At 40.1% G+C, this 15,610-nt stretch overlaps 1 protein-coding gene across 1 annotated transcript in view; it reads right to left on the bottom strand.

The window, feature by feature from the left end:
- AHCYL2 (adenosylhomocysteinase like 2) overlaps positions 1-15,610 on the bottom strand; it is a gene marked incomplete at both ends in the record, with an annotated part of 182,515 nt that overhangs the window by 53,959 nt on the left and 112,946 nt on the right. Inside the window, one exon of the mRNA XM_079711852.1 lies at positions 2,604-2,712. Coding sequence (XP_079567978.1) covers positions 2,604-2,712 — 109 coding nt within the window. The remainder of the gene's footprint in view (positions 1-2,603; positions 2,713-15,610) is intronic.

Raw genomic sequence — 15,610 nt, 5'->3', positions numbered from 1 at the left:
GTATAATAAGAATGCCTCTGGACACCTTTCCCCAATATGTATTTATTGAGCACCTCTTATGTGTCAAACACAGTTCTAAGTGGTGAGAATAGAGCAATACCAAAGAGATAAAAATCTCTGCTCTCATATTCAAGTAAGGGAAGAAAGACAACAATAAATTATATGTTATATAATAATAAGTGCTATGGAGAAAAATAAAGGAGGAAAATTTGATAGGTGTGGGGTGTCTGTACAATTTTAAAAGAGGATAGGTCTCAGTGAGAAGGTGATCTTTGGTTAAGAACCTAAGGAGGCAAGATACCCAGTGAGGGTATCCTAGAGCATTCCAGGCAGGGGAAATAGCAAGTGCAAAGGCCTTAAGGCAGAAGAATGCATGGCATGTTTCAAAATAACAGTTAGTAGGATAGCATGGCTGGAGTGAACAAAATAGCCAGGGGAGGAGGAAAGTTTGGGAAATTAGAGATGTGATTAGAAATATAATGTGAGGGTGGATGGTATAGGGTCTTGTAGGCCATTGTGAGAACTTTAGCTCCTACTCAGAGTGAGACTGGGAAGCCACTGGAGGGTTTGGAGCTAAGAAGTGATACGATCTGACTTATTTTAAAAAATGAATCTGGCTGCAGCATTGAGAATAGACTGAAGAGGGGCAAGGTTGGAACTCAGCAATTCAGTTTTTAAGACATGGGAGAGCTGAGATGCCTATAAAACATCCAAGTGAAAGGACTGAGCAGGTAGTTGAATATCTGGGGCTAGGGTGCAGAGGAAAGATTTGGGCTAGAGATAAAATTTGAGAATTAAACACCAATATGGTATTTAAAACTATGAGACTGAATGAGTTCCCTTGGGAAGAGATAAACACAGAAGGGAAAAAGTCCAAGGATCAGTCTTTGGGGCTCTAACAATGTTAATTTCTATAGTCAATTAAAATATAACATATGCTGAAAATGGGTTCCAAGTTCTTACTGACATGCATTTGCATATCTTCTCATATTTAGAAAGCTGTAATTCTGTTATTCCTGGCTTTTCATTTGATGAGTATGGAGCTTTTTCTGTGTTACCTCATATAACTTTCCCATTGCCTCTGTTATGAGCATTTCAGGCTGTCAGAGTTTTCCAGGATCCCACAACAAATCACACACTGATCAAAGCCTAGAAACTAGGTCTCTCCTAACTCCCAGTCCAAGACTATAGGCAGTAGGCATCTCCATTCACAGTCTGTTTTTGTTTTGTTTTGTTTTGTTTTTTTGCGGTACGCGGGCCTCTCACTGTTGTGGCCTCTCCTGTTGCGGAGCACAGGCTCCGGACGCGCAGGCTCAGCGGCCATGGCTCACGGGCCTAGCCGCTCCGCGGCATGTGGGATCTTCCCAGACTGGGGCACGAACCCATGTCCCCTGCATCAGCAGGCGGACTCTCAACCACTGCGCCACCAGGGAAGCCCCAAAATTCGGTATCTTTAGACAAAAATCCCTAGGGATTTACATTATGTGATTGTGGGGGAAATGTAAAACAAGAAATGTAAAAAGTGTAAATAACAATCTACCCAATCTAAAAGTTACAGTGTCTCAAACAAGCTTTCTTCAACTTTACATAACAAATACTACTTTCCTATTTGTGTGAAAAACAAAATTTCAGGTCAAGATGAAAATTTTCGAATGAATGTTCTATTTATAATGTGAAGAGGTAACCAGGATAAACACTCAGCTTCCTACCACATTCCTACATAAGTGCAAAATAAAATAGCTCCACATTAGATCAGACATGTACTGGGCACTGTTGAACAAATGGTCAATAGCTAGTGGGAAGCAGCTGCATAGCACAGGGAGATCAGCTCGGTGCTTTGTGGGCACCTAGAGGGGTGGGATAGGGAGGGTGGGAGGGAGACGCAAGAGGGAGGGGATATGGAGATATACGTATGCATATAGCTGATTCACTTTGTTATACAGCAGAAACTAACACAACATTGTAAAGCAATTATACTCCAATAAAGATGTTAAAAAAAACAAAACAAACAAAAAACAAATGGTCAATGCTGACAAAAGTCTCACATGTTAATATTCATCTGGCATTAAATGATAACTCAAGCCCAGGGCCCATATACTGGAATTAATGCCACTGCCAGGAAGGAAGGAGTAACAGACAATACAATGTCACAGCTTAGAAGAGAAGGCAAAGGGCTCACTTGAACTAGCTACAATGATTTCACTGTTTCTCGGGGCAATTAAGGTTTCCCTGATGGATGTATGGGGAACCCCTCTTTTATTTTCAAAGAATGGAAAAAACACAAGTTTTCATACACGCCGCTCAGTGAAGGTCATCAGTGAGCAACATACTCTCACCCTCTGAATAAGTCAGAGCTCAGTTTCCTTAATCACCCTCTTCTGCCTTTATTGGAAGAGGAAGCCTCTATTAAGCTCCACTCTGAATCCCCAACAGGAATCCAAAGATTCCATCCAGAATTTTGGTCCAAATTTCCACTGAGAATCAAAATGTTTATACCAAAACATAGGTTTAATCATGCTTAATTAGCCTGGGATAGACAGGAGGGTCCGTTGATCATACTTAAGTAGCCTCCAGAAGTGGGTCCAAAGCCGTTCAGTCCTCACCTGAGCTATAGCTGTCAGTAGATGACTGAGAAATGGAGCGAGACAGAGAGCGACGTCCAATTTTGGTGGGACGTTTGTTGAATTCTTGCTTCTGGTCAGCAAATTGGATCTGCTGAGAAAAAGAACTCTAGTTACACGAAGGAAAATAACCTCCATTTTGAGACAGCAATTCAAGGCTTGCATTATAGGATCTTACCTTCCCTCATAGCTGATCTGATTGCACTAACCCACATTTGGAATGTTAAGACTCTTTGGAGAGAATGATTTTTCATTCTTTACCTACTCTGTTTCTATGAAATTTAAATCCTGGAACCACTCTCTGACTATATACCTCTTGCAATCAAAGGGAGAAGGGGATGTACTGGTTAAAATAAATTTTTAGAAAGTCGAGTCATATTCAGAAATCCTTTCTATAGTTTAACTGAAAATTAAAGCTGGAAAGAATCTTTGAGACTATCTATTCCAATCTTCATATATCTAAGATGAGAAACTGCAAGATACAGAAAGGTAAAGTGACCTGCCTTCAGGTTTTAAGATTCTCAGGAAATAGTATGGTATAATAGAAAAAAAAAAAAAAAAGCTTTCTATTCATACAGAGCTTTCTGGAACTGCATTTAAACCCTGGTTATGCCACTTATTAGCTATATGCTGTTTATCAAGATGTTTTTGTGACCCTCCTCTTCTCATAAATAAAACAAAGATGAAAGAACTTACTTCAAAAGTTTTAGAGAGGATTATATGAAACAATGTATGCAAACCGTGAAACATAGCAGGTGATTCAATTAATACCTGGCTCCCCAACTCCCACCCCTACAAATTCACTGTTCTTATAACTCTTGTAGGTAGTCACTCTAGCTTTTTAAAGGCTTTCTAAAATGCATTAATTAGCTTTTCAGTACTAATAAGTATAGTAAAAATTAATCTATTATTTAAAAACATTTTTACAAAAATTTTGGCCACGCCCTGCAGCTTGCAGGATCTTAGTTGCCCAACCAGAGAATGAACCCGGGCCACAGGAGTGAAAGCACAGAGTCCTAACCACTGGACCACCAGGGAATTCCCTAATTTATAATTTTTAATGTTTGGTATCACAAAATACTAAAAGCCACAAAGTTGATAATTTGTTAACTATAACAGACGTAGGAGTGGATAACTGGACTGAATATGTATAATCCTCAATACTCTTGGAGGTTGCATTTTGGACAATATCTGATCATGACTTTTTTGCAATTTTATCTTTTTCCTACTGTTCAAAGTTCAGCTGATACTTTATAACACTTCACATCAAAGCTCATATCATTATTCAACAAATATATTTCTTTTTCCCTAATTGAATGTTTGCATAATTTCTTAGATGTGGATCCAGTTGGCACGGAGGCAGGAAAAATCAAAGATCTGACAACTGATTCTGCCTTTCATGATAAAAAGATGGTTCCTCGATGGGCAGAACACAGATACGGCATACCAGAATGAAAGCAGCAACTGTTGGCCACATTTCCTGCAGTTAGAGGTAACTACTGAGTCATTTGAGTATTCAGACAAGGGGACCAATGCCAAATCAAATTAGCTTAGCATGCCTTTTAGGGGAATTTATAGCATTTTCATAGCTATAACAACAAATATAGCCTGTGTAGTACTTTAAAGTTTGCAAATTGTTTTCAGCAATAAGAAAATTCTTTGGATTAGAAGCATTTCCCAAAATGAAAAATGGCAAAATTAATTATTTTACTGAAGTCGCAATTTATTCCAAAAAGATAAAGTGCCCTTTTAGGCACTTCCATGGGATGTACATGAACTTTCATGTACTTCTCTTATCACAGTGAATACAACTATCTACCTGTATCCTGTACAGACTAGGCTTCATAAAGGCAGGAGCCATGTATCTTATTCACCTTTATATCCTCAGGTGAAAACACCTGACACATAATAGGCAGCCATGTGCCAAAAGGATGAATCTTACTCTATCTTCAGAGTCTGTACTTGATTGAATATTAAGTAAATATGGTAACCATAAGCCAAGTCTACAGTTAAAAGAATTTTTAAGGGCAAAAAAAAAAAAGTGGGGAAGTGGAAGAAGGTGGGTGAGAAGATGGGGAGGGGAGCAGCAGTCAAGCTCAAAGCCCTGGCTTCCATTTCACCAACCTTGTTCAAGACAATAATATGTCTTTATTCTTTTTTAGAGGCCCATATAGGAAAAGCAGTAGTCATTGACTTTCCAAAGGCCACAATGAGTCACTAATGTCAGTAGTGCCTACTTTTAAAAAAGAGTAACAGACAAACCCTGCCTTAGATTATGTACCACCCCCTCACACTCACACACTACTAGAGGGGGCCAGTCACTCTACCTCTCTAGATTTGTAGGATGGGGTGGGTGGGCACACACCCATTTACCCCAACAATACCAAACCATGTAGCCATCTAGCTGCGCCATCATTTCAAACCAGTTACCTTAAACTGAGCTCTCTTCTCTATAAAGTCCCCTCCATTTACAGTACTTCCTCCTACCCAAGTCAAGTTTAGGATATCTTTTTTTTTTTTTCTGGCTGCATGTGCAGTTTGTGGGATCTCAGTTCCTGGACCAGGGATCAAACCCATACCCCCTGCAGTGGAAGCGCAGAGCCCTAACCACTGTCCGTCAGGGAATTCCCGAGTTTAGGCTATCTTTTGGCACTAAAGACTAGGCTATGTAGGCTTTCTGCACTCAGAGACATAGGGTTCTAAATCTTGTTTACTTGTCAGACACTGAACTCAAGTTTCTTTAAGACACAAGAATATTAAAAAGAGACTAATCACTTATATAGAGTAAGTTATACAATTGCCCCAAGAAATAAATGTTTATCTTTTACTGACAACCCATCCCTGGTGCCCACCTCCCCTTAATAGTTACGTGCCATTACATTTTTCACTCCTACTTGTAAAACAGTAATCTTCCCACCCCGGTTGGGATACTCTGGTAGATTCTACCTCTAACTTTCCTACCTTATCTGAAATCAGAGAGTCCTTTAAGGGAACCCTCCTTATCCATTTGAGAGAAAATTGCCTAATTCCAACAGGCATCAAGGCGAGGAAGGGAAAGAGAATTAGGAGAGGAGCAGCTCACGTTACGCCAGAAGAAGGGACGAAAGCAGGAAAGGAGGGCAAAAGCAGCTGGCCTTTTACAACAGTGGCTATAGCGGCAGCAAGACTGGTAAATAAGAACTTAGCCTCACCTGGGCTTTAATCCCAGAGTTGCCATTGACAATGTATTTCTTCTTGTTGCTCAGCATAGTGACATCACCAGCCCTACTGCCACCTCTCCAGTCCAGGGGCCCTTGTGGCTAGGCCTTTAAACTTTCCTCATCAGCAATTCTGTTGGCTCTGGTTCCAGCTAGCTTTTCTTTTTGTTGTTTTGGTGGTGGTGCCTTCCCTGGAAACCCTGAAGCACTCCAACGACCCCTCCAGCAGTAGAGCCCAATTTAATAAGGCATTTCTGTTAGTGGCTCATCAGCCATTCCTAATTCTGGTGGCTGTTTTGCTTTTATTATTATTTTTTTTTCCCTAAACACCTAATTACACGGATCCTCTGACCTCGAAACCTTAACAAGTCCCTTGACAAGGCCCAACTTGCATGTGCATAACAATAGCTTATTTATATAACCAGTACACTTTTTTACCTGCTATAATTAACTTGCTAATTAGCTTCCTTTTTAACCATACCTCCTCCTTTTCCGTGTCAGATGACTTTAGTTAACCTAGTCTCATTAGAAAAAAATTAACTACAGAGCCACTAAAACAATGAGGGAATTTATAAAGATGGTAAGAAAAAAAAAAGGAGCCAAGTGCTCAGGCAGCCCCTAACCTACACTCTGTGTCCTTGGGTTAGTCAAACTGGGAGCACAGGTTTCAGCTCTGTCACTAAGAAAATCAACTTTCCAGACCACTGTTTTAATCTTAATTGTTCATCTTTTTATGCAGGTTTTGACATTCGGTTTCTAGTCCCATCTCAAGATTGTTGCTGATTAGGTGTCGAGTGATCTGCTTGCTTTTTTCAAAAACTGTGTTTTGTGGAAGGTGTGACTGGCATAGGGAGTTTTCTATTTCCTCAGGGCCCCCAGAATCATAATGACCTTGTTGCATATCAAGTAGAGTCAAATGAAAGGGCAAAGAATCACATTATTTATTTGTTGGTTTCTGAAAGGGACCCAGTGAATAGGAAAGCTACATTCAACTATATGTTACAGAGATTGGGGTGGGAATGTGATTTGAATTCTTCCTTTAGAATGAAATGAGTGCTTGTTCATAACATAAGGGCACATGTGATGATCAGTAATGTCTTAGCATCACTGAAATGAGGGATCACATGTCTGCTACTCCATGAGAAAGTGAGCTCCTCCAGGTCAAGCATCACGTTTACTCATCCTTTTATTCTTCCTGCCAAGTACAACATTTGGCACAGGGAGAAAGGTACTAAATATATATATGAATAAATAAATGAAAGATTTGTTTTTATGTGTACAGCTTTTCTCCCTTAATGGAGGCATAGACTCTGATTGATTCTTTCTTTTTTTTTTTTTTTTGCGGTACGCGGGCCTCTCACTGTTGTGGCCTCTCCCGTTGCAGAGCGCAGGCTCAGCGGCCATGGCTCACGGGCCCAGCCGCTCCACGGCATGTGGGATCTTCCCGGACCAGGGCACAAACCCGTGTCCCCTGCATCGGCAGGCGGACTCTCAACCACTGCGCCACCAGGGAAGCCCTGATTCTTTGATTTATGCATCAGAAACTTATTGGGTTCCTAGAGTGTCAGGAGTTAAAAATGTAGAAAAAAACATATAGTTCCTGCCCTCAAATAGTTCATGGAATAGTCAGTCACAGGTACAGAAAGATATACAAGCCTGTACTTATAACAGAAATGTGTTCAAGATTCAGTGGCAGCATCAACACGGTGACATAAAGTCAGCAGGGTATGTTAGGCAAGCTTTCCTAGAAGAGGAGTTTAATCTGATACTTGACTCAGGAGAATGAATTTTCAAGATGAGTGAAGTAGGGTGGCCCTTCGAGGTACATAGAGCAATATTCACAGAGCAAAAGGAACACGGAACTGCCAGGAGCCCAGTATGACAAAGAACCAAGTACATGTATACAGGAAGTTAGAAGTAGCAGGGCATGTAGCTGAAGAAAAAACAGGAGCTAGTTTGTAAAGACTTTTATGCCATGATAAATCTGATAACTTTACAATTCATACAAATATTCCACAGAAGATAAAAAACAAAATCTTGCACAGAGGTGACTCTATTAATCATGGAAAGATGCTATGGGCGAATGCATAAGAGTGACCAGTGTGGAGAAAGGAGCTGGAGAGACATATTCTCCTGGGAAGGCTGATGGAACAGATGAGAAGGGTAGGAGAACAAACTACTGGCTATATATCTAATAGACAATTATGCGTCGCACATTTCCCCAGAGACCATTTCAATTTATTTGTTTATCCGCTTGTTATTTTCAATAATTTACTATCATTGCTCATCTCCAAGATATGCGAGTTTGACCCTAGAGAGAACAAGTAAGTTGTTTTTGAATTTGAATAGAAGATGAAAGGGGGTTAGTGATGTTAACATTTGCATGCCGACAGATGTGTCAGCAAATGGAGAAGAGGTTCATTATTGGAATGTGACCCTTGAAAGTGTCATATTGACAATGCCACAGAAAATCACCGCTGCATGGACCAGGAATCAGGCAATCAAATTAGGTTAGTTAGATCCCAGCAGAGGTCAAAGATCCTTCCACATCTATTTTAATTCATTCTCTCTACCTTATTTCCTCTGGTCTTCATAATAGATTGTTACATATTGATCTCCCCATTAGAAAACAAGCCCTCTGAACCAGCCCTCAGTTGTGAATCATTTCTGTATTTCCCCCCAATGTCATCCGTATAGATGGTGTTAAGATAATAGCTTTGGAAATTATTTGGATTTGTTCATGTTCTTTGTAGTTATACCATTTAAAATTCTCTAACTATAAAATCCCAGATATGATTTTTTTAAAAAAAATGAGTACTTGTTGAGCACAAGAAAGAACATAAAATGGTAGATTCTTTTTTTTAGGATAATCTTCATTTTGAGAGAAAAAGTCCCTGGAAGAACAGAATAAGGGGAGGAGAACTAATATTTATTAAGAGCCTACTACGCACAGGCCTGTGTATATGTTACTTCTGTTAATCAGTATAAGAATCTTAAAAATTTGGCATAATTATCCCCATTTGACAAATTAGGAAAGTACAAATGACTGTATTGAGAGAACAAATGATTTGCCTAAGGTCTCACAGCAAGTAAGTGGGACTAGAATGTGAGCCTGTGTTTACGCCGGAGTCCAAGCTCTTTCCACTACACCAAACCTTATGATATTGATCAGAAGACCAAAAACTCCCCTGGGTGTACCAGCCCCACCTGATTCCTCTTTTTTTTATTAGTCATCAATTTTATACACATCAGTGTATACATGTCATTCCTCTTAATTTATCTTAAATTTATTTAATTTAAAATTGCTCCTTAAATTTACTTTCTTATTGGATTGGGTTTCAGAAAGGACATCATCGCAGATAATTTTGGGGCTCTGATCAAACCACAAGTCTGAAATGGCTAAATCATATACGAATTTGAAATCTAACAGCACTTTAATTGGCAACTTTGCCCAATGCCACCACCAAAAATTGAAGCGGAAATTAATTGAACTCAAATATTGATGTTCACCATCATCCATGACAATCTTGATCTCTTATTCACAATTTCATGAAATGAGACAGACCAATATCTTTTTGCTTGCTTTATGAGTCTCTAAACTTCTGCTCTTCCTAACCAAGGATATTCACCCTAGAACACTCTCAGCTGGTTCCTCATTTTCTTCACTCAGGTGAAAAGGAACTCCTTGGTCTAATGGCTTAAGTCACTAGGCCTGAGCTGCAGCTCTATATCAAATACAACCAGAAGGCAATTTAGGATACTATGACTGACAGGAAAAGCCTTACCACTTAACAAGTTTATCTATCAAAGTAGTTCTCAAATTTTAGGTTCATCAAAATCACCCAGTGAGCTTATAAAAATGCATTGCAAGGCCCCACCCCAGGGTTTCTGATTTAGTAAATCTGGGTGGGGACCAAAATTTTGCATTTCTATCAAGTTTCCAGGTGCTGCTGCTGCTGCTGGTCTGGGGACCACAGTTTGAGAACCACTGCTCTAACACTCTCCAAGCATGAATCAATTCGCCCTAACTCTCTTAACTCTCTCCTTAACCAACCATTTTATCCTATCTATGGCTATGACCATGGAGGCATATTCATAGGCAGAAAAGAAAAGGTTATTTCAAAGGTCAGAGAATGGAATGAGGTGATCCTTTCTTTATACACAACACAGGATATAAAGAGAACTGGGTCTAATTCTGATTTCTACAATTTAAGGCTAAGAATAGACGGTTAACACATTAAGAAAAATAGGACTCATGGGGAGGACAGAAGATCTATTTACCCTACAGAAGAGCATGCCAAGAAAAAACAAATTAATTCCTTTTCAAGTACAGAAAGTAGTACTACAAAGGATGGTGATCAGAGGTTCTTTTTTTTTTTTTGCGGTACGCGGGCCTCTCACTGTTGTGGTCTCTCCCGTTGCGGAGCGCAGGCTCCGGACGCGCAGGCCCAGCGGCCATGGCTCATGGGCCCAGCCGCTCCGCGGCATGTGGGATCCTCCCGGACCGGGGCACGAACCCGTATCCCCTGCATCGGCAGGTGGACTCCCAACCACTGCGCCACCAGGGAAGCCCAGATGTTCTTTTTTGTATCTCCATTTCTTAACATTTCTAGTACTTAACATCTGTAATCCTCATTTGTAAAATAGGAACAATAATACCTACTTTGTCTATCTCAAATGTGTGCTGAGAAAATACAGTAATGTATGTGAGAAGGTTTTAAAGGCAACATAATGATACACAAATACAAAATATTAACATTTCTATTTTTTTAGGTCAAAAGTTCTTCACCTAGAGTCCATGGATGTCTAGATGCTCTAAAACAGAATGCAAAATGTTGTGTATGTGTATATTTTCCTAGGGAGAGAGTCCATAGTTTTCATCAGTTTCTCAAACGGGTCTTTGCTTTAAGTGTCAATCCTGACCCAGAGTTATAGTGAAGCTACCTCTACGGCCATTTACCAGATACCTTAAATGTTTTTGTCTCACTTCCAACTAGATATGGTTCAAGCATTCTTAGAGACATCTCTCCCTTCCAAGCCAAATCAGCTGCTGGAAAAAATTCTTCATCTATAAAAGGGATTACTTCTAGCCGAAAGAAAATCAGGTAACCAGCTGGCTGGGTACTCAAGAAAGTGAATTAGATTTCCTATGGAAAAGTACCCAGTACTACAAAGAGCTTGAGTGGGAGGAGGAAATATTAAGATGTAGAAACTTAAAAAAAGGTTACTGCTGATCTCCATGCACATAAGAGGAGGTATTTTCACCTACCACTAGGGACTAAAGATTTCTCAGGGGAAGTGAAAATATATTAATAAAGACAGTCTTTAAAAGGATGAGTTCCCCAACCTTTTAGCAGTAAAACTGCCTGAACAAAGCTAAGAAAATCTTTCACATGAAAATAGCTGGGGAGCAGCGGCTCTAGCAGAAGTTTTCCAGTGAGTGATGGAATGTTAACTTGAAGCTCTACCTTGTCAGTTCTCAAGACGGGTTCTTCAAACTTCGTCCTGGCTTATTTCCCTGCTGGGAGTCAGAGATGTGAGTACTGTCAACTGCTGTCTGTGGTCTTGAGTCCTATTCTCTGAGGGGTATGCCAGTCCCTTTTTGCTACTGATCATTAACAAGAAGGGAGGTATTATCATGCACCTTCTCTGCTAAATTTTCCCCCTGAAAGAAGGTTTGAGAGCCTTGTCATACTTCCTTTGGGGGCAAGGATAGTCTCAGTGGAAAATTCATTACATTAATATGTAAACTGGAACATGAGTTATTTGTTAAAGCTATCTTAAATGGAAATTTTGACCCACTGTGGGAACTGGCTCCAGGGTTTCCTCTTGGGGATTAAAAGGCACTCTAACATTTCACAGGTAAAGTCTGGAAATCTATAGGCAACACACTAGAGGGTGCTCAGTGGCTCACTGCGGTGGCTAAGTGGATACTGGTGGCAGCCTAATGAAGCACTTTCAGACCAGGTCAGAACTTAACAACTATGTGGTATCTGAAACAAAGCCTCAAGAGGTTAATCTTTGGCAAGGGAAAGATAACAGATGAAAAAACTGAGTTATTGAGGCCAGCCCCTCCCTACTTTTTCTCATTGTTCTTAAAAAAATCTACTGATCAAAGGTATTTTGCTGGTTTTTGAGAGAGAAGGGCCAGGAAATTCCTAAGTAGAAGAGGTGCCATATTGAAAACAAAGCAGAGCTGTGCTTTCTTAAAGAATGTTTTTTAAAAGCTGGGAAGTCTTAGGTGGTTATCGCTTGAGCAATAGTCACACTAACTCCTTTAGGACAGTTATCTTGTTCACTTAAATAAAAAGAAGGTGAGTAGGTAAAAGTCCAGTAGGAGCTCCTCTTGAGAGGATGTGCTCAGCAGATAAGACAGCGCCGAGATGTATTATTTGTGAGAAAAAGAGTTACTATGACACTTTCGTTGACTGAATTGACACACCAGCGTTCTGCGGAATTCTTCTGTAATATTCCTTTATAGGAGTACCAAAGGTCAATATCTTCATGTGGGCCCTCACCTAAGAAAACCAGAATTCCTGCTTCCCCTTCTTGTTATTAGTGAGTGCTGGAGATTCAAAAACAAACTTAGAAATCCAACTAGAATTATTATCTGAAATTTTTCCATTAGTTCTAAAACACTGCGTTATTTGAAATAAGCTTGTGGATGGGTAGGATTTCTTTTGATCAAATGTCTTAAAACTGAGCACAAGGTTCTGGAACAACATTAAGAACAACAAGAGGAATAACCGCAACAAAAATAATATTTGTTATGGGAGTTGAAACATGGGCTAGTCAGTTGGGCCTTTGTTAGGTCTACTATATATCAGTCTCATTACTGATGGTTATTTCCCTAAGCCCATAATTCCATAAACACTGAAAAGAACTTGGAATATGTTGTATACAGTCTAACCAGTTTTCAACAGGGAAAAATATATACATTTAATATATATATTATATATGTGTGTGTATATATATATATATTATATATATAAAAAAATAAGCAGTATATAGACTATAAGAAATCAGGCTAAACCTGGAAGAAAGCAGACAGGAACATAAGGATGGTTGCTGTTTTTAAATCAAAAGTTAAAATTGGATCTAAAATATTAGGTTTTATGTGCTAGTTCTTATCAACAAATTAAGTCCTTATCATAATTATATTAAAAATATCAGGCAAAAAAGATATTTTGAAAAATAGTACCAAGGGAGCCATATAGGGACTTCCCTGGTGGTCCAGTGGTTAAGACTCCACTCTTCCACTGTAGGGGGCACGGGTTCAATCCCTGGTTGGGGAAGTAAGATCCCACATGCCATGAGGCATGGCCAAAAATTTTTTTTAAATTAATTAATTAATTCAAAAAGAGAGCTATATATTTCCTGCCTTTTAGAAACACACATATAAAGAATATCTGGGGAACTGTTTTGGCTGGTGGGAGAAAAATGGGCAGATAGGGGATAAATGTCTTAAGTCTTCTCAGGCTTGAGAGAGAGCACCATTTCTACAAGTTGTTTTTGTTTTTTTTCCCCTCACTATTCTTTTTCTTTACCCTCATGAGAAGTAAACTAAGCATTAGTTTGCAAATAGAATGCAAAGCAATCACAGTATAACACAATCCATGCAGTACACCAGCAGCAGTGGGGAAGCTCACCCCAGCCCAGACAACCAGGCAATAAGCTGACTCTGGCCAGGCAGCTCTCAGACCTTTCCAGCTCACTCATAATTTAAAAAAATATTTTTTTTTTAAGAAAAAAGAAAGGAAAGCTGCAAGGGTGACCCAGGACATAGGAATTAATCAGAAATTAGAGTAATAACTGTTTTCCCAACCACAGGTCTTGGTAGGGACTTTTCACAGCGATCCCTATCACCTGTCAGAAATGGCTGCCTCATTATCAAGAAACAGAAGGAAAAGCAAAGTGACCAAAGAACTCACCATCCACTCAGGCATGTGAAAAGCTGAGGTGCCCTCATTACCGTCCCCATTCTCCATAGTGCAGGCTTGGGTAATCTATGTCCTGAAGCAAAAGGGAAAGTGGTTTGGAAATGCCAGGGTTTTCTGAGAGCCCAAAAGCAGAGCCAAACCTAGTGATTCAGAAGTTCACAATATCTAGCAGAAGCTGCATCCCCTTTCACAGAGGCTTCCTATTAAAATCAAGATCATTAGTCAACTGTCTGATAAATCCCCTACTGGCCAGCTGCAAATCTTCTGATTCAAAATCAGAGCCGATGCAAGGTTCTACACCCAGGCACTACACCTAGGCACCCAGGCACCCAAGGTTCCTACAGGGCACTCCCTGTTTAATGCTACCCAGACAGTATCCCCACCTCCCCCGTGGGGACTTTCTGCAGCAACAGTCAGGCTTCCTCTTTTTCCAACCACCCCCCCCATAAGGCACTTGTTAACTTTCTCCCGCCCCTGAGGACGCGTCACTGGAGGTACTGATACCAAGATCAATAAGGATTGAGGTCAAGAAGGCACACCCATTTCTTGAGAGTTGCTTGATTTGGATCTGCACAGTAAACAGGCGTTTCCTTGCGATCAAGAGTTCCTTATGGCTTTCAAGTTTAAACAGTTATGCGGAAGCTCCCCATCTGCTCACACCAGGGATCTGGCACCAAACTCAGGCATATCTCAAGTTAAATTCTTATTGCACAGGAGATTTGGATGGAGCCAGGGAAGATCTCTTGCAAAATCAGAACTTAGAAGCTCTGAAGAAAGTTCTAGGACCACAGCTCCCTCTGCTGGCTCCCTGTGCTATGTACATGAAAGTCTAAGGGTCTTCAGCTACCAAAAGATAGGCGTCCACTGTAAATTACCTGCTTCCCTGAGGCTAGTCAGGAGCTACCACAGCATAGGTAGGTAGGTTTGGGGGAGCCAGGGTTTCCAATCAAGACTAGTGCTGTCTATTTTATACATAGTAGTTTGTGCCTCTTAATCCCCTACCCCACTTTCCCTTTCTCCACTGGTAACCACTAGTTTGATCTCTACGTCTGTGAGTCTACAAGGATATACTGTACAGCACAGGGAATATAGCCAATATTTTAAAATAACTTTAAACTGATTATAATCTATAAAAATATTGAATCACTATGTTGCACACCTGAGACTAATATAATATTGCAAATCAACTAACTTCAATTTTTTTTTTTTTGTCGTGCTGCATGACTTGTGGGATCTTAGTTCCCCGACCAGGGGCCCCAGCTGTGAGAGTGAGAGTCCTAACCACTGGACCACAAGAGAATTCCCTATACTTCAATTTTTTAAAAAAAGACTAATGCTGCCTCGAAGTCCCTATCCAATGCTGTTTTCTACTCACAGGTCTGGTTTCAGAAAGAAACAGGATGCCAACACAGTAGTCTTATACACTATCACCTTAAGGGACCTCAGAAGATGCTTCCTCCTTATGTCCCCATACCAGCTCCCTTCTCCTTATACACTTCAGAAATTTGGAAATAAGACAAAACTAGAAAAAAGGTGACCTAATCTATTTACCTTCTTAATTAATTCCTAGAGTATATTATCCAATAAGAGTACCATAGATTTCAGGCATAAACGAAGCCCAACAAGATATGCCTGCTCTGGTCCCCTTCAAAACCAGGGCCTCCTTACAGTGTTAATTCCCATTGCAGAGGATAATTTCTCTGGAGCTGATAGTCATAATATTGTGATTGTGATTATAGGTTCATTGCCTTTTTGGGCTTTCGTCGGTTAAGAGAATATTCCTTTGGATATGGAATGGAGGAGAGGAAGGTAACTTCTAGGGGAAGAGGTGTTATTGCAAGATGCCAGAAAG

The sequence above is a fragment of the Hyperoodon ampullatus genome (assembly GCF_949752795.1).
Source record: "Hyperoodon ampullatus genome assembly, chromosome: 9".
Lineage (NCBI taxonomy): Eukaryota > Metazoa > Chordata > Mammalia > Artiodactyla > Ziphiidae > Hyperoodon > Hyperoodon ampullatus.
The sequence above is the reverse complement of the archived record's forward strand: the minus strand, read 5'-3'. Positions and strand labels throughout refer to the sequence as shown.